We start from the raw sequence: 25,929 nt of genomic DNA on the forward strand, positions 1-25,929 counted from the left end.
TGATACCTCTAAGAAACAGCCCAAGCGCCAGCGTCAGCGGCGCCGCTCTAAATCCCGCCAAAGCAAAAATGGTGATTCCGACACCGGAGATAATACTACTCCAGATAGTGCCGAAGAACACCCCTCCAGCAAGATTCAACACAGGAGGATAGAGAAGCCAGCCCTCACGAGAGGGCGGCGGACCAAGAGGTTGAGGGCGATAATTATACGCCTCCTCCGAAGACGAGGCAAGCCTCGATGACGACGAGTTCGTCGTGCCAGAGGATCCCGCCGAACAAGAGCGTTTTAAACGCAGGCTTATGGCCACGGCAAGCAGCCTCAAGAAAAAGCAGCAACAGCTTAGAGCCGATCAGGATTTGCTAGCTGACAGATGGATTGAAGTCCTTGCGGCCAAAGAGTATGAACTCGAACGCCCCTCCAAGAGTTACCCAAAGCGCAGGCTGCTACCCCGACTAGAGGAGGAAACACCTACATCACCAGCACATGACATGGCCGACCGGCCACCTCGTGGCCGCGACAGAGAGGCCTCCTGGCCCTCCACTCAAGCCATGCCCCGACGCCGCGTCAAGCATACTAAGGCACGGGAAAATGCGCCCGACCTGCGCGACATACTGGAGGACAAGGCAAGGCAAACAAGATCGGTCTACAGATCGTGCAGGCGCCCCACGGCACGTGACGGTGATCGTCACTCCGGATGCAATAAATCCGGCCAGGCCGAACTCAATAGACAAAGCTCCTTCGAGCTGCGTCGTGATATAGCCCAATACAGAGGCGCCGCACACCCACTATGCTTCACAGATGAAGTAATGGATCATAAAATGCCTGAGGGCTTCAAACCTGTAAACATCGAATCAGACGATGGCACAACAGATCCTGCGGTATGGATCGAGGACTATCTCCTTCATATCCACATGGTCCGCGGTGATGATCTACACGCCATCAAATACCTCCCACTCAAACTTAAGGGACCGACCCGGCATTGGCTTAACAGCTTGCCAGCAGACTTAATCGGTTCTTGGAAGGCCCTGGAAGCCGCATTCCTTGATAACTTCCAGGGCACTTATGTGCGACCACCGGACGCCGATGACCTAAGCCACATAATTCAGCAGCCAGAGGAATCGGCCAGGCAATTCTGGACATGGTTCCTAACAAAGAAAAACCAGATAGTCGACTGTCCGGACGCAGAGGCCTTAGCGGCCTTCAAGCATAATATCCCTGACGAGTGGCTTTCCCGGCATCTGGGACAGGAAAAGCCGAAATCTATGACAGCCCTCACGACACTCATGACCCGCTTTTGCGCGAGAGAAGACAGCTGGCTAGCTCGCAACAACAACTTAACCAAGAACCCTGGTAATCCGAATACCAAGGACAAAAGTGACAGATCGCGTCGGAATAAACAAAAGCGCCGCGTTAACAGCGACAGCAACGAGGATATGACAGTTAATGCTGAATTCCGAGGCTACAAATCCGGTCAACGGAAAAAGCCATTCAAAAGAAATACTCAGGGCCCGTCCAGTTTGGACCGAATACTCGACCGCTTGTGCCAAATACATGGCACCCCCGAAAAGCCAGCTAATCACACCAACAAGGATTGTTGGGTGTTCAAGCAGACAGGCAAGTTAAGAGCCAAAAACAAAGACAAGGGGCTGCATAGCGACGACGAGGAGGAGCCCAGGCCGCCGAACAACAGTGGACAGAAGGGATTTCTCCCGCAAGTGCGGACGGTGAACATGATATACGCAACCCACATCCCCAAGAGGGAGCGAAAGCGTGCGTTACGGGACGTATATGCGATGGAGCCAGTCGCCCCAAAGTTCAACCCATGGTCCTCCTGCCCGATCACCTTTGATCGAAGGGACCACCCTACTAGCATCCGTCACGGCGGCTTCGCCGCACTGGTTCTAGACCCAATCATTGACGGATTTCATCTCACAACAGTCCTCATGGACGGCGGCAGCAGCCTGAACCTGCTTTACCAGGACACAATGCGAAAAATGGGCATGGATCCCTCGAGGATCAAGCCCACCAAAACGACCTTTAAAGGCGTCATACCAGGTGTAGAAGCCAACTGTACAGGCTCAGTTACACTGGAAGTGGTCTTCGGATCTCCGGATAACTTCCGAAGCAAGGAGTTAATCTTCGACATAGTCCCGTTCCGTAGTGGCTATCTTGCACTGCTCGGGCGAACCGCATTCGCAAAATTCAACGCGGTACCGCACTATGCATACCTCAAGCTCAAGATGTCAGGCCCTAGAGGAGTAATCACGGTCAATGGGAACGCTGAACGCTCCCTCCGAACAGAGGAGCACACGGCAGCGCTCGCAGCAGAAGTACAAAGCAGCCTCTCTAGGCAGTCCTCTAGTTCGGCCTTCAAAAAGCCGGACACTGTCAAGCACGCCCAGAGTACCCTACAACAAGACCGCCTGGCACGTTCTGAGCTAGCATAGCAATGCGGCCCAACCCTAGCCCTCGCGATATAGCGAAACCAGCGCTTCGCATACATAACTACGCTCTTGAAATACCATGGGCACAGGGGAAGGGGCACTATCACGGCACGCCCGAAAAACGGCTTAAACCGCACCAGGGGCTGCCAAATTCTTTTTTTTTCTCTTACTCTCAGGACTCCATACTTCAGATGGCCCGTTCGGCAATTCAACTGCCGCACAAACGATGCAAGATCCAGGAAAGCAGACAAGCCACGCTGCATTATGGAACTCCCAGGTGGTCTCTATTGCGAGCAGTATACCTGTTTTTTTAATACAATAACGCGGCCTGCCCCTGGCCAGGACATGTTAAATAGTCCAATTTCTTTTGCCTATCGCACTATTTGTATCGTTCCGCTTTCATAGCAGCCTTTCTATAAACAATGCATAGCTTTTTGTCTATTTTTTGCATTATCCTCTTTTTATATATATGTTTATTAATAACATGTCGCATCCGTACATTGTGGTACGGCAAAATATGCCAGGGGCTTCAGTACCCATCTATATGGCGTGAGAAGTCCGTACACTTTCACAAGTGCGGCACCCCGAACTTATAGCACTATATGCATCGGCTCCGAATCATGATTTGGGTCAATGGTTGGGTTTGCCCGGCTCCTATGTTTTGGTGTCTTACGTTCCGCTATATCGGCTAAGGTAGCACTAGGAGAACTGTTGCGATTGTGCCCCAGTTGAGCTGGGCTGAGCACCTCGGTAGAGAAAGCTAAAACCGACTGTCATGATGAAGCGAGAGACTGGTCATTGTTCGAGAGGTTTTTTGAGTCCTTAAAGACTTATGCCGCTTCGAGCGAGGAACCGGCTTTGTCCGGCCAAGGCGTGGATAGCGCCCCGAACTCGGTCTTTCGAATACTAGGGGCTTCGCCGAAATTTAAAATTATAGAGTTCTATGGCTAAGTGAGAGTGTTCAAGCATTATAGTCCGATTGCCTTGTTCGTTGTGCTGATCGCCTCCCTCGACGGACCCAATCATGGGAAAAAGAGCGCCCAGGTTTATCCCGAACACCCCAGCACTAGTGGCATGGGGCAGAAGCCGACGACTGGCCATCTCTCAATTTTTTAATAAACGGCCGCACAGAAAGTAATATTTTAAATTCAAAAGCATTGCTTAGCGCATATGAACAAGTTTTCAACGCACAGGATAACACGAGCGAGTTCATTCAAAAATTACATCCTTGGTACATTCATCCGCCATAAGGCGGGCACCAGCCAGAACATCCTTGTAATAGTTCTCGGGCTTGCGATGCTCCTTCCCCGGCGGCGGCCCGTCCCTCACAAGCTTCTCGCCGTCCAGCTTACCCCAGTGCACCTTTGCACGGGCAAGGGCCCTACGGGCACCTTCGATGCAGAGGGAGCGCTTGATGACCTCGAGCCTTGGACAAGCCTCCACCAGCCGCCGCACCAGTCCGAAGTAGCTCTCAGGCAGGGCCTCTCCAGGCCACAACCGAACTATGAAGCCCTTCAGGGCTTGTTCGGCCGCCTTGTGGAGCTCGACCAGCTACTTCAGCTGGTCGCTCAAGGGCACAGGGTGTCCGGCCTCAGCGTACTGAGACCAGAACACCTTCTCCATCGAGCTGCCTTCCTCGGCTCGGTAGAATGCGGCGGCATCGGATACACTGTGGGGAAGATCTACGAATGCCCCTGGAGAGCTCCGGATTCGGGTAAGTAACAAGTAGTTTACTTTTATATGTCTGCTTTGCATAGAGAATGCCTTACCCGCCACTATCTTTTTCACCGCATCCAATTCCTGGAGGGCCTTCTGGGCTTCGGCCTTGGCAGATTTGGCAGTTTTAAGGGCCGCAGCTGTTGGGGGACGTAGCAATAATTCAAAATTTTCCTATGTGTCACCAAGATCAATCTATGGAGTCATCTAGCAACGAGGGAGGAGTGGATCTACATACCCTTGTAGATCGCGCGCGGAAGCGTTCAAGAGAACGGGGTTAATGGAGTCGTACTCGTCGTGATCCAAATCACCGATGATCGTAGCGCCGAACGGACGGCACCTCCGCGTTCAACACACGTACGGAGTAGCGACGTCTCCTCCTTCTTGATCCAGCAAGGGGAAAGGAGAGGTTGATGGAGATCTAGCAGCACGACGGCGTGGTGGTGGAAGTAGCGGGATTCCAACAGGGCTTCGCCAAGCGCTGCGGGAGGAGGGAGATGTGTCATGGGAGGGAGAGGGAGGCGCCAGGGCTTAGATGTTGCTGCCCTCCCTTCCCCCCACTATATATAGGGCCAAGGGAGATCGGGGGCGCAGCCTTGGCCCTTCCTCCAAGGAAGGGTGCGGCCAAGGCAGGAGTCCCTCCTCCCCAAGGCACCTTGGAGGTGCCTTCCCCCTTTAGGACTCTTCCTTTCCTCTTGTCTTGGCGCATGGGCCTCTTGGGGCTGGTGCCCGTGGCCCATATAGGCCAAGGCGCACCCCCTACATCCCATGTGGACCCCCGGGGCAGGTGGCCCCACCCGGTGGACCCCCGGGACCCTTCCGATGGTCCCGGTACAATATCGGTGACCCCGAAACTTGTCCCGATGGCCGAAATAGCACTTCCTATATATAAACCTTTACCTCCGGACCATTCCGAAACTCCTCGTGACGCCCGGGATCTCATCCGGGACTCCGAACAACTTTCGGGTTACCGCATACTAATATCTCTATAACCCTAGCGTCACCGAACCTTAAGTGTGTAGACCCTACGGGTTCGGGAGACATGCAGACATGACCGAGATGACTCTCTGGTCAATAACCAACAGTGGGATCTGGATACCCATGTTGGCTCCCACATGTTCCACGATGATCTCATCGGATGAACCACGATGTCAAGGACTTAATCAATCCCGTATACAATTCCCTTTGTCTAGCGGGACGATACTTGCCCGAGATTCGATCGTCGGTATCCCGATACCTTGTTCAATCTCGTTACCGGCAAGTCTCTTTACTCGTTCCGTAACACATCATCCCGTGATCAACTCCTTGATCACATTGTGCACATTATGATGATGTCCTACCGAGTGGGCCCAGAGATACATCTCCGTCAGACGGAGTGACAAATCCCAGTCTCGATTCGTGCCAACCCAACAGACACTTTCGGAGATACCTGTAGTGTACCTTTATAGCCACCCAATTACGTTGTGACGTTTGGCACACCCAAAGTATTCCTACAGTATCCGGGAGTTGCACAATCTCATGGTCGAAGGAAATGATACTTGACATTAGAAAAGCTTTAGCGAACGAACTACAAGATCTTTGTGCTAGGCTTAGGATTGGGTCTTGTCCATCACATCATTCTCCTAATGATGTGATCCCGTTATCAATGACATCCAATGTCCATGGTCAGGAAACCGTAACCATCTATTGATCAACGAGCTAGTCAACTAGAGGCTTACTAGGGACATGGTGTTGTCTATGTATCCACACATGTATCTGAGTTTCCTATCAATACAATTCTAGCATGGATAATAAACGATTATCATGAACAAGGAAATATAATAATAACTAATTTATTATTGCCTCTAGGGCATATTTCCAACAGTCTCCCACTTGCACTAGAGTCAATAATCCAGTTCACATCGATATGTGATTAACACTCAAGGTCACATCCCCATGTGACTAACACCCAAAGAGTTTACTAGAGTCAATAATCTAGTTCACATTACCATGTGATTAACACTCAAGGTCACATCCCCATGTGACTAACACCCAAAGAGTTTACTAGAGTCAATAATCTAGTTCACATTACCATGTGATTAACACTCGATGAGTTCTGGGTTTGAACATGTTATGCTTGTGAGAGATGTTATAGTCAACGGGTCTGAATCTTTCAGATCCGTATGTACTTCGCAAATCTCTATGTCATCTTGTAGATGCAACTACTACGCTACATTTGGAGCTATTCCAAATAACTGTTCTACTATACGAATCCAGTTTACTACTCAGAATAATCTGGATTAGTGTCAAAGTTTGCATAGGCGTAACCCTTTACGACGAACTCTTTTACCACCTCCATAATTGAGAAAATTCCTTAGTCCACTAGTTACTAAGGATAACTTTGACCGCTGTCCTGTGACCCATTCTTAGATCACTCTTGTACCCCTTGACTGACTCATGGCAAGGCACACTTCAGGTGCGGTACACAGCATAGCATACTGTAGAGAGCCTATGATAAAAGCATAGGGGACGACCTTCGTCCTTCCTCTTTCTTCTGCCGTGGTCGAGCTTTAAGTCTTAACTTCATACCTTACAACTCAGGCAAGCACTCCTTCTTTGGCTGATCCATCTTGAACACCTTCAAGATCATGTCAAGGTATGTGCTCATTTGAAAGTACCATTAAGCGTTTTGATATATCCTTATAGATCTTAATGCTCAATACTCAAGTAGCCTAATCCAGGTTTTCCATTGAAAAACACTTTTCAAATAACTCTATATGCTTTCCAGAAATTCTACATCATTTCTGATCCATAATATGTCAACAACATATACTCATCAGAAATTCTATAGTGCTCCCACTCACTTCTTTGGAAATACAAGTTTCTCATAAACTTTGTATACACCCAAAATCTTTGATCATCTCATCAAAGCATACATTCCAACTCCAAGATGCTTACTCCAGTCCTCAGAAGGATTGCTGGAGCTTTGCATACTTATTAGCATCTTTCAGGATTGACAAAACCTTCCGGTTGTATCACATACAACCTTTCCTCAAAATCGTCGAGGAAACAATGTTTTGATATCCTATCTGCAAGATTTCATAAATAATGCAGTAATTGCTAACATAATTCCAACAGACTCTCAGCATCGCTACGAGTGAGGAAGTCTCATCATAGTCAACTCCTTGAACTTGTCGGAAAACATCTTAACGACAAGTCGAGCTTTCTTAATGGTGATACTTACCATCATTGTCCGTCTTCCTTTTTTAAATCCATATGTACCTAATAGCCTTACGACCATCAAGTAGTTCTTCCAAAGTCAACACTTTGTTTTCATATATGGATCCTCTCTCGGATTTTATGGCCTCGAGCCATTTATCAGAATCCGGGCCCACCATCGCTTCTCCATAGCTCGTAGGTTCATTGTTGTCTAGCAACATGACTTCCAAGACAAGATTACGTACCACTCTGAAGTAGTACGCATCCTTGTCAACCCACGAGGTTTGGTAGTGACTTGATCTGAAGTTTCATGATCACTATCATAAGCTTCCACTTCAATTGGTGTAGGTGCCACAGGAACAACTTCCTGTGCCCTGCCACACACTAGTTGAAGAGACGGTTCAATAACCTCATCAAGTCTCCACCATCCTCCCACTCAATTCTTTTGAGAGAAACTTTTCCTCGAGAAAGGACCCGATTCTAGAAACAATCCCTTATTGCTTTCGGATCTGAGACAGGAGGTATACCCAACTGTTTTGGGTGTCCTATAAAGATGCATTTATCCGCTTTGGGTTCGAGCTTATCAGCCTGAAACTTTTTCACATAAGCGTCGCAGCCCCAAACTTCTAAGAAATGACAGCTTAGGTTTCTCTAAACCATAGTTCATATGGTGTCATCTCATCGGAATTACGTGGTGCCCTATTTAAAGTGAATGTGGTTGTCTCTAATGCCTAACCCATAAACCATTGTGGTAATTCGATAAGAGACATCATGGTATGCATCATATCCAATAGGGTGCAGTTATGATGTTTGGACACATCATCACACTATGGTGTTCCAGGCTGTATTAGTTGTGAAACTATTTCCACAATGTCTTAATTCTGTGCTAAACTCGTAATTCAGATATTCATCTCTATGATCATATCATAGATCTTTTATCCTCTTGTCACGACGATCTTTCAACTTCACCCTGAAATTACTTGAGCCTTTCAATAATTCAGACTCGTGATTCATCAAGTAAATATACTCAACATCTACTCAAATCATCTGTGAAGTAAGAACATAACGATATCCACTACATGCCTTAGCACTCATTGGATTGCACACATCAAAATGTATTACTTCCAACAAGTTGCTTTCTAGTTCCATTTTACTGAAAACGAGGCTTTCAGTCATCTTGCCCATGTGGTATGATTTGCATGTCTCAAGTGATTCAAAATCAAGTGAGTCCAAACGATCCATCTTCATGGAGTTTCTTCATGCATATATGCCAATAGACATGGTTCGCATGTCTCAAACTTTTCAAAAATGAGTGAGTCCAAAGATCCATCAACATGGAGCCTCTTCATGCGTTTTATACCGATATGACTTAAGTGGCAGTGCCACAAGTAGGTGGTACTATCATTACTATCTTATATCTTTTGGCATGAACATGTGTATCACTATGATAGAGATTCAATGAACCATTTATTTTAGGTGCAAGACCATTGAAGGTATTATTCAAATAAACAGAGTAACCATTATTCTCCTTAAATGAATAACCTTATTCTGATAGACATAATCCAATCATGTCTATGCTCAACGCAAACACCAATCTCGATGGTAGAGGGAGCGTGCGATGCTTGATCATATCAACATTGGAAACACTTCCAACACATATCGTCAGCTCACCTTTAGCTAGACTCCGTTTATTCCATAGCTTTTATTTCGAGTTACTAACACTTAGCAACCGAACTGGTATCTAATACCCTGGTGCTACTAGGAGTACTAGTAAAGTACACATTAACACAATGTATATCCAATATACTTCTATCGACAGTCTTCTCATCTACCAAGTATCTAGGGTAATTCTGCTCCAGTGGCTGTTCCCCTTTATTACAGAAGCACTTAGTCTCGGGTTTGGGTTCAACCTTGGGTTTCTTCACTAGAGCAGCAGCTGAATTGCCGTTACATGAAGTATCCCTTCGTGCCCTTGCCCTTCTTGAAACTAGTGGTTTCACTAACCATCAACAATTGATGCTCCTTCTTGATTTCTACTTTCGCGGTGTCAAACATCGCGAATATCTCAAGGATCATCATATATGTCCCTGATATATTATAGTTCATCACGAAGCTCTAGCAGCTTGGTGGTAATGACTTCGGAGAAACATCACTTTCTCATCTGGAAGATCAACTCCCACTCGATTCAAATGATTGTTGTACTCAGACAATCTGAGCACAAGCTCAACAATTGAGCTTTTCTCCCTTAGTTTGCAGGCTAAGAAAATCGTCGGAGGTCTTATACCTCTTGATGTGGGCACGAGCCTGAAATCCCAATTTCAGCCCTCGAAACATCTCATATGTTTCGCGACGTTTTAAAACGTCTTCGGTGCCTCAACTCTAAGCCGTTTAACTGAACTATCACGTAGTTATCAAAATGTGTATGTCAGATGTTCGCAACATCCATAGACAATGTTCGAGGTTCAGCACACTGAGCGGTGCATTAAGGACATAAGCCTTCTATGAAGCAATGAGGACAATCCTCAGTCTATGGACCTAGTCCGCATAATTGCTACTATCAACTTTCAACTAAATTTTCTCTAGAAACATATCTAAACAGTAGAACTGAAACGTGAGCCACGACATAATTTGCGAAGACGTTTTGACTATGTTCAGGATAACTAAGTTCATCTTATGAACTCCCACTCAGATAGACATCCCTCTAGTCATCTAAGTGATTACATGATCCGAGTCAACTAGGCCGTGTCTGATCATCACGTGAGACGGACTAGTCATCATCGGTGAACATCTTCATGTTGATCGTATCTAGCATACGACTCATGCTCGACCTTTCGGTCTCTTGTGTTCCGAGGCCATGTCTGTACATGCTAGGCTCGTCAAGTCAACCTAAGTGTTTTGCGTCTGTAAATCTGTCTTACACCCGTTGTATGTGAACGTTAGAATCTATCACACCCGATCATCATGTGGTGCTTCGAAACAACGAACTGTCGCAATGGTGCACAGTTAGGGGGAACACTTTCTTGAAATTATTATGAGGGATCAAGATGCAAAAACATGATAAACATCACATGCAATCAAATAATAGTGACATGATATGGCCAATATCATATAGCTCCTTTGATCTCCATCTTGGGGCTCCATGATCATCTTGTCACCGACATGACACCATGATCTCCATCATCATGATCTCCATCATCGTGTCTTCTTGAAGTTGTCTTGTCAACTATTACTTCTACTAGTACAGCTAACGGTTAGCAATAAAGTAAAGTAATTACATGATGTTTATGTTGACACGCAGGTCATAAATAAATTAAGACAACTCCTATGGCTCCTGCCGGTTGTCATACTCATCGACATGCAAGTCGTGATTCCTATTACAAGAACATGATCAATCTCATACATCACATATATCATTCATCACATCCTTTTGGCCATATCACATCACATAGCATACCCTGCAAAAACAAGTTAGACGTCCTCTAATTGTTGTTTGCATGTTTTACGTGGCTGCTATGGGTTTCTAGCAAGAACGTTTCTTACCTACGCCAAAACCACAACGTGATATGCCAATTGCTATTTACCCTTCATAAGGACCCTTTTCATCGAATCCGATCCGACTAAAGTGGGAGAGACAGACACCCGCTAGCCACCTTATGCAACTAGTGCACGTCAGTCGGTGGTACCAGTCTCACGTAAGAGTACGTGTAAGGTCGGTCCGGGCCGCTTCATCCCACAATGCCGCCGAATCAAGATTGGACTAGTAACGGTAAGCATATTGAACAAAATCAACGCCCACAACTACTTTGTGTTCTACTCGTGCATAGAAACTACGCATAAACCTGGCTCTGATGCCACTGTTGGGGGACGTAGCAATAATTCAAAAATTTCCTATGTGTCACCAAGATCAATCTATAGATTCATCTAGCAACGAGGGCGGAGTGGATCTACATACCCTTGTAGATCGCGCGCGGAAGCGTTCAAGAGAACGGGGTTGATGGAGTCGTACTCGTCGTGATCCAAATCACCGATGATCCTAGCGCCGAACGGACGGCACCTCCACGCTCAACACACGTACGAAGCAGCGACGTCTCCTCCTTCTTGATCCAGCAAGGGGAAAGGAGAGGTTGATGGAGATCCAGCAGCACGACGGCGTGGTGGTGGAAGTAGCGGGATTCCAACAGGGCTTCGCCAAGCGCTGCGGGAGGAGGGAGATGTGTCATGGGAGGGAGAGGGGGGGTGCAGCCTTGGCCCTTCCTCCAAGGAAGGGTGCGGCCAAGGGAGGAGTCCCTCCTCCCCAAGGCACCTCGGAGGTGCCTTCCCCCTTTAGGACTCTTCATTTCCCTCTTCTCTTGGTGCATGGGCCTCTTGGGGCTGGTGCCCTTGGCCCATATAGGCCAAGGCGCACCCCTTACAGCCCATGTGCCCCCCCCCCCGGGGCAGGTGGCCCCACCCGGTGGACCCCCGGGACCCTTCTGGTGGAACCGGTACAATACCGGTGACCCCGAAACTTGTCCCGATGGCCGAAATAGCACTTCCTATATATAAATCTTTACCTCCGGACCATGAGCCCGTGGACAAATGGGTGGAGAGGAAAACCCAGTCCGCGGAGGAAGTGGGGAAGAAATACTACCCTCTCATGGGGCCTTGGGGTGGGGAGAAGCTGCCCCTCCTTAGGAAGCCGGTGCGCGATGTCTTTGGACAAGTATCCAGCCTTCCTTAGCCTTTTGACATGGCCCTCCGTGACGGAGGAGACCATCCACTTGCCTCCCGCTCGGACATTTTGGAGAAGGTTGAGGTAGGAAGTGCGGGCTTGGGCGCTGGAGCTCGGGTGCGCAGAAGATGGATAGGCAAAGGAGGAAGAAGGCATAGGTAAAAAGGTGGATCCTTATCCCCTTATATGGGCGGATGCGACTGTGCGTCCCCACCAGCCTAGTAAAACTCGCTTGCCTCCCAAGCGCCATGATAAATGGCGCGGTTGGGTTACCCACATCTGTATTGATGAGAATCCCGTAAATGGGGGACACGATCTCTGCTTTGACAAGACGTGCCAAGGAAACCGCCTGGCAAAACACGCTGAGGTGGAAAAGTGAAAACGATTCGAAAAAAGGCTTTGCCTTAGTGTGATGTCACGCTGCGGAATACGTTAGCAGATTAGATTTGTCTTAATATTATTCTCTCTATGGCAATACGTGGAAACTTATTTTGCAGAGCCGGACACTACTCTTGGTGTTTACAAACTTTTATGAAGAATTTGGAGAAGGAACCCGCCTTGCAATGCCGAAGACAATCTACGCGTCGGACTCGTCGTCATTGAAGCCTGCTTCAGGGGCTACTGAGGGAGTCCTAGATTACGGGGTGTTCGGGTAGCCGGACTATACCTTCAGCCGGACTCCAGGACTATGAAGATACAAGATTGAAGACTTTGTCCCGTGTCCGGATGGGACTTTCCTTGGCGTGGAAGGCAAGCTTGGCGATGCGGATATTCAAGATCTCCTACCATTGTAACCGACTTTGTGTAACCCTAATCCTCTCCGTTGTCTATATAAACCGGAGGGTTTTAGTCCGTAGGACAACTTCATCATACAACAATCATACCATAGGCTAGCTTCTAGGGTTTAGCCTCCTTGATCTCGTGGTAGATCTATTCTTGTACTACCCATATCATCAATATTAATCAAGCAGGACATAGGGTTTTACCTCCATCAAGAGGGCCCGAACCTGGGTAAAACATCGTGTTCCTTGCCTCCTGTTACCATCCGGCCTAGACGCACAGTTCGGGACCCCCTACCCGAGATCCGCCGGTTTTGACACCGACACCTGTATTTACAAGAAAGTGAGTGGGAGCACTACAACATTTCTGATAAGTATATGTGAATGACATATTGTTGATCGAAGATAATGTAGAATTATTCTGCAAAGCATAAAGGAAGGTTTGAAAGGAGTTTTTCAAAGAAAGACCTCGGTGAAGCTGCTTACATATTGAGCATCAAGATCTATAGAGATAGATCAAGACGCTTGATAAGTTTTTCAATGAGTACATACCTGGACAAGATTTTGAAGTAGTTCAAAATGGAACAGTCAAAGAAGGAGTTCTTGCCTGTGTTACAAGGTGTGAAGTTGAGTAAGACTCAAAACCCGACCACGGCAGAAGATAGAGAGAGAATGGAAGTCATTCCATATGGCTCAGCCATAGGTTCTATAAAGTATGCCATGCTGTGTATCAGACCTATTGTATACCCTGCCCTGAGTTTGGCAAAGGAGTACAATAGTGATCTAGGAGTAGATCGCTGGACATTGGTCAAAATTATCCTTAGTGGAATAAGGATATGTTTCTCGATTATGGAAGTGACAAAAGGTTCGTCGTAAAGGGTTACGTCGATGCAAATTTTGACACTGATCCAGATGACTCTAAATCTCAATCTGGATACATATTAAAAGTGGGAGCAATTAGCTAGAGTAGCTCTGTGCAGAGCATTGTTGACATAAAAATTTGCAAAATACTTACGGATCTAATGTGGCAGACCCGTTGACTAAACTTCTTTCACAAGCAAAACATGATCACACCTCAGTACTCTTTGGGTGTTAATCACATAGCGATGTGAACTAGATTATTGACTCTAGTAAACCCTTTGGGTGTTGGTCACATGTCGATGTGAACTATGGGTGTTAATCACATGGTGATGTGAACTATTGGTATTAAATCACATGGCGATGTGAACTAGATTATTGGCTCTAGTGCAAGTGGGAGACTGAAGGAAATATGCCCTAGAGGCAATAATAAAGTTATTATTTATTTCCTTATATCATGATAACAGTTTATTATTCATGCTAGAATTGTATTAACCGAAAACATAATACATGTGTGAATACATAGACAAACAGAGTGTCACTAGTATGCCTCTACTTGACTAGCTCGTTGATCAAAGATGGTTATGTTTCCTAACCATAGACATGAGTTGTCATTTGATTAACGGGATCACATCATTAGGAGAATGATGTGATTGACTTGACCCATTCCGCTAGCATAGCACTTGATCGTTTAGTTTGTTGCTATTGCTTTCTTCATGACTTATACATGTTCCTATGACTAGGAGATTATGCAACTCCCGTTTACCGGAGGAACATTTTGTGTGCTACCAAACGTCACAACGTAACTGGGTGATTATAAAGGTGCTCTACAGGTGTCTCCGAAGGTACTTGTTGGGTTGGCGTATTTCGAGATTAGGATTTGTCACTCCGATTGTCGGAGAGGTATCTCTGGGCCCTCTCGGTAATGCACATCACCTAAGCCTTGCAAGCATTGCAACTAATGAGTTAGTTACGAGATGATGTATGACGGAACGAGTAAAGAGACTTGCCGGTAACGAGATTGAACTAGGTATTGAGATACCGACGATCGAATCTCGGGCAAATAAACATACCGATGACAAAGGGAACAATGTATGTTGTTATGCGGTCTGACCGATAAAGATCTTCGTAGAATATGTGGGAGCCAATATGAGCATCTAGGTTCCGCTATTGGTTATTGACCGGAGACGTGTCTCGGTCATGTCTACATTATTCTCGAACCCGTAGGGTCCGCATGCTTAAGGTTTCGATGACAGTTATATTGTGAGTTTATGAGTTTTGATGTACCGAAGGAGTTCAGAGTCCCAGATGAGATCGGGGACATGACAAGGAGTCTCGAAATGGTCGAGACGTAAAGATCGATATATTGGACGACTATATTCGGACATCGGAAAGGTTCCGAGTGATTCGGGTATTTTTCGGAGTACCGGAGAGTTATGGGAATTCGCCGGGGAGTATATGGGCCTTATTGGGCCATACGGGAATACAGGAGAGAGGCCAAAAGGAAGGAGGCGCCCCCCCCCTCTGGTCCGAATTGGACAAGGGGTGCAGTCCACTTTTCCTTGTTCCTCTCCCCCTCTTTCCTTCTCTCCTACTCCAACAAGGGAAGGAGGAGTCCTACTCCCGGTGGGAGTAGGACTCCCCCCTTGGCGCGCCCTCCTCCTAGGCCGGCCGCCTCCCTCCCTTGCTCCTTTATATACGGGGGCAGGGGGCACCCCATAGAGACAACAATTGATCATTGATCTCTTAGCCGTGTGCGGTGCCCCCCTCCACCATAATCCTCGATAATATTGTAGCGGTGCTTAGGCAAAGCCCTGCGACGGTAGAACATCAAGATCGTCACCACGCCGTCGTGCTGACGAAACTCTTCCCTGACATTCTGCTAGATTGGAGTCCGGGGATCGTCATCGAGCTGAACGTGTGCTAGAACTCGGAGGTGCCGTACTTTCGGTGCTTGATCGGTCGGGCCATGAAGACGTACGACTACATCAACCGCGTTGTGCTAACGCTTTCGCTTTCGGTCTACGAGGGTACGTAGTGAACACTCTCCTCTCTCGTTGCTATGCATCACCATGATCTTGCATGTGCGTAGGAAAATTTTGAAATTACTACGTTCCCCAACACCAATAGCACCGAGGTAAGGAAACTCAGGTCCTAATACCTCTTCATCATCACCCTTAGGCCTAAATGGGTCTTTATCTCTTTCAAGAGATCTGACGACCATAGGTGTTTTTGACGGGTATGCTTTATCCATATTGAACTTTTCCAATATCTTTTGGATATAAGCAGACTGATGAACAAGTATTCCTGAAGAAAAATATTCAAGTTGCAAACCAAGACAAAATTTGGTTTTACCCAAATATTTCATCTCGAATTCCGTCTTCAAATGATTACAAGCCTCATGTATTTCTCGTGTAGTATCAATGATGTTCAAGTCATCAACATACACGGAAATTATACAAAATCCATCAGTGGATTTCTTGATAAACACACATGGGCAATCATTGTTGTTTGAGTAACCCTTCTTCAGAAGGAACTCGCTTAGTCGGTTATACCACATTCTGCCCGACTGTCCCAAGCCGTATAATGACTTTAGTAGCTTTACGCAATACATGTTGCGATTAGCTTTTGGATCCGGAATCTTCAGTCCCTCAGGAACTTTCATATAGATATCCGTCTTAAGTGATCCATATAATTATGTTGTCACCACATCCATCAATTGGATATACAAATTCATTTGCACTGCCAGTGATATCAAGTATCGGTATGTGATTCCACTCATCATAGGAGAATATGTTTCATCATAATCGATGTCGGGTCTCTGTGTAAACCCTTGTGCTACAAGCCTCGCTTTATATCTCACCACCTCATTGTTTTCATTCCTTTTACGAACAAAAACCTATTTTGCCCCCACGGGGAAAACATTAGGAGGAGTAGGTATTGTTGTAGTAAATACCCCTTTCTTGGCAAGCGAGCGCAATTCGTCCTCTATTGCAACCTTCCAGTTGGACCAGTCTGAGCGTTTCATACACTCTGCCATGGACTTAGGTTCATGATCCAATGCCAGGTCATCTGCAATCTTTGAGGCGAAAAATATGTCGACAATTGTAGTCTTTCTATTGAATGATTCTCCTGATTCAACATAGTTGATGGAAATCTCATCAATACCTTCTGACTCATCGTGATTTCCCACAACAATCGAGTCATGGTGTACCGATGTCCCAGCAACAATATTTGTGTGCACAGTTGTGCTGGGTTCTGGATGCATAAGATCCTTCAGGTGTCTTTCAACACTAGGTTGAATATCAACTTGCGGTTGACCTGCATTTACTATTTGAGGGATCCTCATTTCCCGCGGACGCTTCTGAGAAGCATTGTCCTTTTTGTCCAGTTTTCTCCCCCTCTTGGGCGGTTGAGTGGTCTTATGAGATATCGCAACTCTCTCTGGAACATTCATAGTAGGAACATGGGATTTAGTGACACATTTATAATCAGTAAATGCATCTGGCAGATTATTTGCAATATTTTGCAAATTAATAATCTTCCGAACTTCCAGTTCAGATTCATTTATACGTGGATATAAGGACTGAATGCATTTGACATCCAATCTATTTCCCGGCATTCTTTGTGGTTCTTTTCTCTCCCAAATGCCGGAAAATTGTCCTCATCGAAGATACAATCAGCGTACCGGACTGTAAATAGATCCCCTGTTAGAGGTTCCAGGTACTTTATAATCGACGGAGAATTGTACCCCACATAGATTCCCATTTTTCTATGTGGACCCATCGATGTACGCTGAGATGGTGATATCGGTACATACACAGCGCATCTGAATCTTCGAAGATGGGAAATACTTGGTTGATTTCCATGTACTAACTGCAACGGGGAGGCCGTATGATATGCAGTTGGTCGAATTTGTATCAACTCCGCGGCATGCAATACCGCATGTCCCCAACAAGATGTTGGAAGATTACAGTTCTGTAGGAGTGCTCTTGCTATCAACTTGATCCTCTTGATAAGTGATTCCGCAAGACCATTTTTTGTGTGTACATATGGTACAGAATGCTCCATAGTTATGCCCAAAGCTAGGCAGTAATCATTGAATGCTCGTGAACTAAATTCAGCAGCATTATCCATTCTGATGGATTTTATCCTGTGTTCAGGATGATTTGCCCTCAGTTTAATAATTTGAGCGATCAGCTTTGCAAAATCATGGTTCCTTGTTGATAATAGACACACATTGAACCATCTTGTTGATGCATCAATGAGCACCATAAAATATCTAAATGGTCCCAATAACGGTTGAATTGGACCACATATATCTCATTGAATGCATTCAAGAAAATTAAGTGGTTCATTCTTGATCTTCAGATATGAAGGTCTTATGATTAATTTCCCAGTTGCACATGCAGTACATACGAAATCCGAGGATTTGGGGAAATTAGCAACCGTTATGTTGTGTCCAGTTGAACCATCAATAATTTTTCTCATCATCCCCACACCAGGATGACCCAGGCGATCATGCCATATCTTGAACTTGTCAAGATTCTGAAAAATTATTTTGTATGCCAAATGTTGCTCTGGCTTGATGTATGTGTAATATAGTCCAGAAGATAGAGCAGGCAGTCTCTCAAGGGTGTCCTTGTTGGATCCCATCTATTGAGTTATGAGTAGGCTTTCAACCGCATTGTCTTCATGAGTTTCAATGTGGTAGCCATTCATGCGGATATCCTAAAAACCAACAGGGTACGAGTCGAATCCGGATACAATAAAGCCTCCTGGATTTCAAGTTTTGTACCATTCGGGAGTGTAAATGTGGCTTGACCAGAACCAACAATTACTGTGTCATGACCACCAATTGTCATAACACTTCCCTTACTCTTTTTGAGACTTCGGAAGTATTTAACTTCTCGTAGAATTGTGTTAGAGGCACCACTGTCCACTAAACAAATTTCCTCCTCCATTGGATTGTTTTTTGAAGTTTTCTTTTCCATTCTTCCCTTCTGGCTCTCTTTTCCGGCGACTGTCGCCGGCATGATTTGCCTATGCGTGCTCTGGGCAGAGACAAGTGCTGATAACGTGTGAAGAATGATTTGATCGAACCGTAACTTTCATTGATGATCCATGAGGATTATATACATAGGGAACCATTGCCACGAACGGATGCGTCCGATCGTTGGGGTCGTGGGAATGTCAAACGGATGCCTATAGCAACCGATGTCCGTTTACACAAGGGAGGATTATCTCTAATAACAGAATTAATTTAAATCCTAACAGGAATGAAAATATATTCGACGGAAAGAACATATGATCGATGGACCAATCAAACGATCGGACGCAATCTCATTGGGTCACTGTCAGATAACCAATGCTCCGAGAATAGTCTGGACCAGCGGTTTCGCGTACGTGAGAAGGACGCTGATTTTAACAATCCACCCAAAAGTTTTGACCAGGGCAATTGCGAAATGATTGCCGACGTCTCTTCGGCCGCTCCAGATCAAGCCTTCACCGGTAAGGTAAATTAAGGTGCAGTAGCTTTTTGCGGAGAAAGGTAAATAGATTAGTCGATTCTTTTGAGTAAGACCGGATGCATGCCAACAAAATTGGCCGGGACCAGTGGATCGTGATGCTACATTCTGTGATATCTTGGTCGATTGACGACTCTACGCAGCAAGCATGGAAATGTGTGAAGGAACATAACTGAGACCACGTATAATGACCGAAACAGGAAATTGCTAATGAAACTCGAGCTCCATCAAGCTCGAAATTTTAAAATTTATTTTTTTAGGTTCCGAAAGATCTGAAAAAAATACAAACATATCTTATCTTATCCGTTTGTTTTACAAATACATCCAAAGGTCTCTTCACCGAGAACTCTTCAGCAACAATCGATGAACGATCCTCCCAGCAGCGGCGGGGCGGTTTTTTTCTCTTTTAAACAATAACACTTGGACGATTACGGAAGTACCCTACTGAGCTCGAGCTCAAACGAGCTCTGATGAACAGTAAAATAAAGTAAAAATAAAAAATCATAAAATTTGAATATTTTTTTTGTGTGGTAAGCTTTGACAAATGTTTAAAGCGTTTGCAAAGTTTCGTCATGAGATCACATTCTTGGATGGCTTCGAGGATGGCGGTCTGCTCCGCCATGTCCGCCGTCTAAGCGACCTCGAACTCCGGCCATGGCGTCCTCCATGCATAAGCCCGCAGCCGTCTCCGCCGCATCGTCCGCTTCTGGATCCTCCTCCTTCGACTCAGGCGAATCCAGAGACAGATTGGCAGCGAGACGAGCGGTGTGCCTGGCCCGGATCTCCTCCTCAATCTGCAACCGGCGTTCCAGCGTCAACATTGCATAGTTGGCGATCCTATTCCGGACCATGGTTACGGGGTGGGGGGAGGGAGAGGGAAGTTGGTGGTGCGGTCAGGGCCGGTCTTGAGACTTCGGGGGCCCGGGGCGAAACTAAAACTCGGGGCCCTTAATACATACACCATAACAATAATGATCATTATATATATATATATATAGGATGCAGATATTTGAAACACAGGGCAAATGCAACTGAATTGGAAAAAGATATTAAAAAACTAAAGGAGTCAAAAAAATGAAACTTTTTTGTAACTGACATGGGCTAGCGTAATACTCATGTGAAAAGTTTCGGGCAGAAATGACTCTCATGGTATTCTCAGCAAAAATAATTGCAAGCCCAAAAAATGTGAATGGTAACATTTATATAGTATTATCAATTTTGCTTTTTTTGTCCAGGATACCATGGTAGTAATTCCTTTGCAAAACTTTTCATGTATTTATATAGCACTACGCAAAGTCATCTTTGTTTAAAAATAGTTTCAATTGTTTTGACCCTTCTCATCACTTTTTAAATAAAAAATCAGTTCGGTTGCAATAGTTTCATTGGCTATTTCTGTCAATATGGGAGTGTTACCAATTAACACTTGAATGCATCTAAGAGTAATATTTATGTCACATAACCTGTACATATTACCTTAATATAATTCTACATCCCTCGATGCAAAGCAATATATGATGCAAAGTTAACCTAAAATTAACTAGCGGACTGTGCTGTGCATTCAATGTGTTAAGAGTGTTCTCAGGGTCACTTACATTCACATTTGCTGCCTGTATTCCATTAGCTGGCCCATCCATAGCTACTGTCGCAAACTCTATATCCGTCCAAGCGTCAGTGGTATTCTCAACAAATATATCAATGACTCCTCTTTATGATTTTATCAACTCATCCACAAATCCTTGCCGTAGTTCTGAAATCCAAAAAATGCAGAAGATCCACAAACCATTATAATGAAATATCTTAATATAATTGACCAATATAGATAACGAATTAGTGATTGATGATATTACCCGTGTACGTACAAAGGTTCCGGCTGCCAAGACAAGTAGTGTTAACTGCTGATCGATTGATGCCCTGGTTGGATCCAAGGAGACCCCAAGAGCCCTAGGCGAAGCATTAGAGATAGGGAGGCGATCAAATCACACAAAGGGGTGCCAAGCCGGAGCGCTAGAGTAGATCGACACTCTCCATCTCTCCACCGTAGCCGCCGCCGATTGCCGCTTTCGTCGCAGGTAGATTGTAGTCGCGTGGGTAGTTGCGTTGATAGGCCACGAGCGAAGGAAAATCTTAGGAAACAAGCAAAAGAAGATGAGAGGGCGACCGTAGATTGCTCCCGGGATCCCGTAACGTGTGCCCTTTGACTATGCGCCCGTACAGATACAGGCTAATAATCGCACGTCGCAGCAGCGAGAAATTGAGCCATGGGCTACCGGCTGAATGCATGCATATGGCGTGGGGGCCCCTGTAAGGTGGGGGCCCGGGGCGGCCGCCCCTCCTGCCCCCCCCCCCCCCCCCCCTCAGGGCCAGCCCTAGGTGCCGTGGAAGGGAGAGGGAAGGAATGAGATAGGCTAGGGTTCTGCTGCCGCTGTCTGGCTTAAATAGACGAGCTTGCTCCCTCGGACGGCATGCCTGAGCAATGCCATGCGGCGCCGTGAATGCATCCACATCGAGAACGGATGAGGCGTCCATCGGACTGCCGATCTCTACGTGCGACCATGTGGGCCCTGGCGGTCAGTCCAATGCGGCGAACGTGTTCGGGTACATCCAGGCGTTCTCATATCCGCTCTAGAACACTTTGTTAGAGTATATTCTACTATGTTTCTTTTCAAATGGAGGCAAATGATTAGTCTTATCCATTAATTACGCAGAAGCGTATCACCCAATTAGTTAGTATAAATCAGACGAAATTAGTTACAAAATTGTTCTACGAGGGCAAACAAGCAAAACCCTATGAGTCATGCGGACTAATCCCAAACCATGAAGCCGCACGACCACATAGGTATACCAAGAAACACTTCCATGTTCGAACGTGCTACTGTTTAAAACCCCAGGCAAATGGGGGTCTCAACCTTGCAGAGGTACCCCCATCGGTCGGCTAGGACCAGAGGAAAATACATCAACAGAGATAACATGCACAATCAAATCCACCAGTAAATTGAGAGCCAACAACAAGGATGGACTGCCTTGATCCACGAAGATAACTGGATTTTCCCAGCAAGAAATAAGTTGTTGTATGCAAAATAAAAAATACATTCAGCGTTCAAAGTTTATATTTACAGACTATTAAAGTGAAAAAATACTAAATGTCCATTTGGTGTTTTGAATTATTTTTTTGCATGGGTATTTTTTGATATTCCAAGTAAGGTCTTACAAAAAATGGTATGAAGTGCCCGCCTTCAGAAACGGCTCTTGTAAATGAACGTATTTATAGAATTAAAATATGTCTAGATACATCCATTTATCTGACAAGTATTTTCGACTAAGGGGGTATATTTTAAGAAAGCAAGATACATGGAGCATTATGAGCAAGAAAATTCAGCCAAAGAGACTTTTTCTTCGTCTTCTTCTTCTTTCTACAAGAAACCCAAGCATTTCTTCACTGCATAGACATAATGGCTAAGATTTATAGAACAACAAAAAGACCTGGGTTTACTTGTGTCCGAGATAGAGCTAGCCACTTTTTTTTGCTTAAAAAACAAGAATTTATGTTTGTATTTATCAAAAAAAAAAGGTGTTCTCGTGAGGCTTGGACTTGGTTAACATATGCCTTCCCATGGAAATAACCCTAAAAAAAATCCATGGGCACAGAAATGAACAAGCAAAAAGAAATGAAAGCAATAGATGGGCTTATATCTCAAGTTCTCAACCTCTGCATCATGAAAAGTAAACATGCGTCCACTGAATTAATTTCTCACTCGCTAAAAAAACAGCCCAAAAAATGAGCCATATTTTTTTGGAAGGGAAGTTAACCAGTATTAGAAAGGAGACACATGCATACCGAATAACCAATTGTTTCAATTGTTATTTTTGACAGGAGGTCTAACCGTAAATGACAGTGCGCATTATACAGCCCACATGCATACATATGGCAGTCATTCCCCAACCAGAAGAAAACAAAATGGAAAGAGAAGAAAAGATGGGGAGGAGACTCAACTAGTCAACAGCACAAATGAATCGCTCCTCAAGTACCCAGAAAGCCAATCGATCGATAAGGTTCGGTCTGCTTGATTGATCAGCTAGAGAATTAATTAGTAATCAGTAGTTCTTGGAGACGGCGGAGGTGGTGAGCGCCCGCCTGAACTGGTTGACGGCGCAGGGGACGCGGAGGATGCCCTCCTGCTTGTACCCGAACTCCTGCGCCGCCATCTCCAGTAGCGCCGCCAGCGACGGGTGCCGCAGCGCCTCGACCCGCACCACGAACCGCTCGCATTCCTCGTCGCCATCGCCCACCACCAGCACCGGCACACACCCGCGCGGCACGCCGCCGCTGCCGTCGCTCACCCGGTCCGAGAAGCTCAGCCTCCGGATCAGCTCCCTCATCGTCGGTTGGTCGCTGACGAACGAACTGATCACGTAGGAGATAGTATATGGTATATAGCTAGCTGCTAGCTAGAGCTTAGATTTGGATCGGTGTGAATGCATATGTGCCGTGTTTATGATTCTTGGCATTTGCTTGGGGCTCTCCTTTTATAGCCGATGGAATGTTTGATTGGATCATGAGTACCCGAGTGTGTGGTGAGAGAGAGAGAAAGAGAGAGAGGGGAATGGAAGGTTTACTGTTCTGTGGTGGCGCTTGCAGTCGTGGCTGGGGTCAAACCTTCACTGTGTTCAAACATGTTGGCTGTCGTATCATGAGCATCGTTGAAAGTTATGACCATGGAATTTGGTTAGCGACACGCATTTCTACTACTTAAAAAAACGTAAAGTTCCCATTTCACTTTTCTCTTCATCACCTTTTCATCCAACCTTTCATTTATATGATAATCAATCATCTTAATTTACTTACCTTCTGAACTAATTTTACTTCAATTTACTTATCAAACTTTTAATTAAAATATAAGATAATTCACGGTCATGATTTAATAAATATTTATTTATAAAATCACATTATTATTGATAGATAAATCACAAGCTAACGTGCTATAATATTTATATTCTGTTGCAACGCACGGGCATTATTCTAGTTATAATACAAAATACTATTGTCCTCAATTACCCAGCTAGCTAATAAGACTCGGCTAGCTAGAGTCGGTGTCCTAGAATTGTAAAAGTTGAAACAGCTCGTGCACATATGGGCATTGATTTTTTTTTTTTGAAGAGCGGGATTTGACAAGAAGAATTTATGCTTCTTCGAGATGCATGTATGTTCCTTATAGTGTAAATTAGACGAATCCGGCTTGCCTGCTCTCTTCCCGTGCTCCCACTTAATCTTACGGTTGTCTTCTTTCTTTTTTTTCTTTCTAATCTAATCATCTCCCCCTGATTTTAAGAAGGTGGGGTCGGACCTTATTTTGTTCCAATCAAATCAAGCCACGTAGATAGGAGCACGGATGGGCACACAATAAAGGAGCAGGCAAATCTCGTCCAAATTAGACATGCACCAACTTTACCCCCTCGAAATGAACACCATATTAAGGCAAATATATACAAAAACATGCGCATACGTCCTGTGACATGTACTAAGCTCACGCGGAGTTTCATACAAACGCACGCGTACATTTGAAATATGCATGTTCCCTTCATCGCAAAAGAAAAAAGAAATATGCATGTTCCCTAAAAACAATGAAATATGCATGTGCATGCATGATTCAGTTATGTGGATTAGCGAAAAATGTGTTGTGTTTTATAAAAAGAATGTATTTTTAAATCTGTGATCGAATGAAGTTTCTGAACACATGTATATTATGGCATTTCATACATGTTTTGCTAGGAACCACATAAGTCCTCATGCCAGACTTTTTCCCATCCGAAGGGAGTATGTGCTGACTAACAGCATCTCTAATAGATGACTCGGATACAAAAATACATAACTTCTGCATCTTTAGAGACCAAAAAACTGTCTTCAACACATGATGTAGATACAACTTTTTTTACACATCCATCTCCGAGAAATGTAAAATATAACACTTCGTGATGCAAATTTACATCTCTAGCTAGGTTGAGGGGATGTAAATCCCGCAGTCGCGCGCCTACCGCCAACGCCCTTCATTCCACTTTCGCGCCTCCAATCGTCCTCCTCCCGCTCGGCCGCCGCCGCCCCGCCGTGGATCCACCTCCGCCTCGCCCCTGTCGCGGATTCCGCCCCTCAACGCCCGCCGCCTGCCATCTTACGACTCGGATCGGGCCGCCGCTGCTCCGCTCCGTCCCAACCCTGTCCGACCGCCGCCCCACCCTGTTGCCACCCCGCTCCTCCCCGACCCTACGCCGCCACCGCCGCCCCGACCCGACCCCGTCCGCCCGCCGCCACCCCGCTTCGCTCGCCGCTGCCATGCTCCGCCCCGACCATGACCCCGTCCGCCTGCCGCGGCCGCGTCTCTCCGGTGTTTTTGTCACGGCGCCAAAGAAGACCCTGAAGGGCAAGTCCGGGTTCTTCGGCCTGAGGGTGAAGCCCTCCGGCAACTTGGGGATGGAGTTCTTCAACGCCGGCCGCCGCTGGTGGCTCAGCACATTCCCCACCGCCCACGAGGCCGCACGTGCCTACGGCGTGGCAGTGTGGCGTGCCGGATGGCCCAAGGAGCACCTCAACTTCCTGGAGATCGAGAACCAGGCGGATGCGGAGATGCTCGGGGGGCATGAGGATGCAGGAGATTACGCCGAAGAAGGCGAAGAAGAAGCCGGTGGTTGTCGTCGGTCCCGGC

At 45.9% G+C, this 25,929-nt stretch overlaps 1 protein-coding gene and 1 long non-coding RNA gene across 2 annotated transcripts; both read right to left on the minus strand.

The window, feature by feature from the left end:
* Positions 1-19,641: 19,641 nt before the first annotated feature.
* On the minus strand, positions 19,642-21,376 carry LOC123147548 (uncharacterized). The gene is made up of 3 exons (XR_006473254.1): positions 21,082-21,376; positions 20,827-20,981; positions 19,642-20,028 (listed from the first exon to the last, which is right to left on the minus strand). It is a non-coding gene; the product is annotated as an uncharacterized lncRNA (long non-coding RNA).
* A 1,507-nt stretch (positions 21,377-22,883) lies between these two features.
* LOC123154482 (auxin-responsive protein SAUR71) lies at positions 22,884-23,714 on the minus strand. Its single transcript, XM_044573205.1, has one exon. The coding sequence runs from the start codon at positions 23,609-23,611 to the stop codon at positions 23,327-23,329; it is 285 nt and encodes a 94-aa protein (XP_044429140.1). The 5' UTR covers positions 23,612-23,714; the 3' UTR covers positions 22,884-23,326.
* Between the last annotated feature and the right edge of the window lie 2,215 nt (positions 23,715-25,929).

This window comes from Triticum aestivum, chromosome 7A (genome assembly GCF_018294505.1).
Source record: "Triticum aestivum cultivar Chinese Spring chromosome 7A, IWGSC CS RefSeq v2.1, whole genome shotgun sequence".
NCBI lineage: Eukaryota > Viridiplantae > Streptophyta > Magnoliopsida > Poales > Poaceae > Triticum > Triticum aestivum.

Excerpts from the sequence above, each read along its gene's own strand:
- LOC123154482 (XM_044573205.1), bottom strand. The coding sequence starts at position 23,611 with ATGAGGGAGCTGATCCGGAGGCTGAGCTTCTCGGACCGGGTGAGCGAC.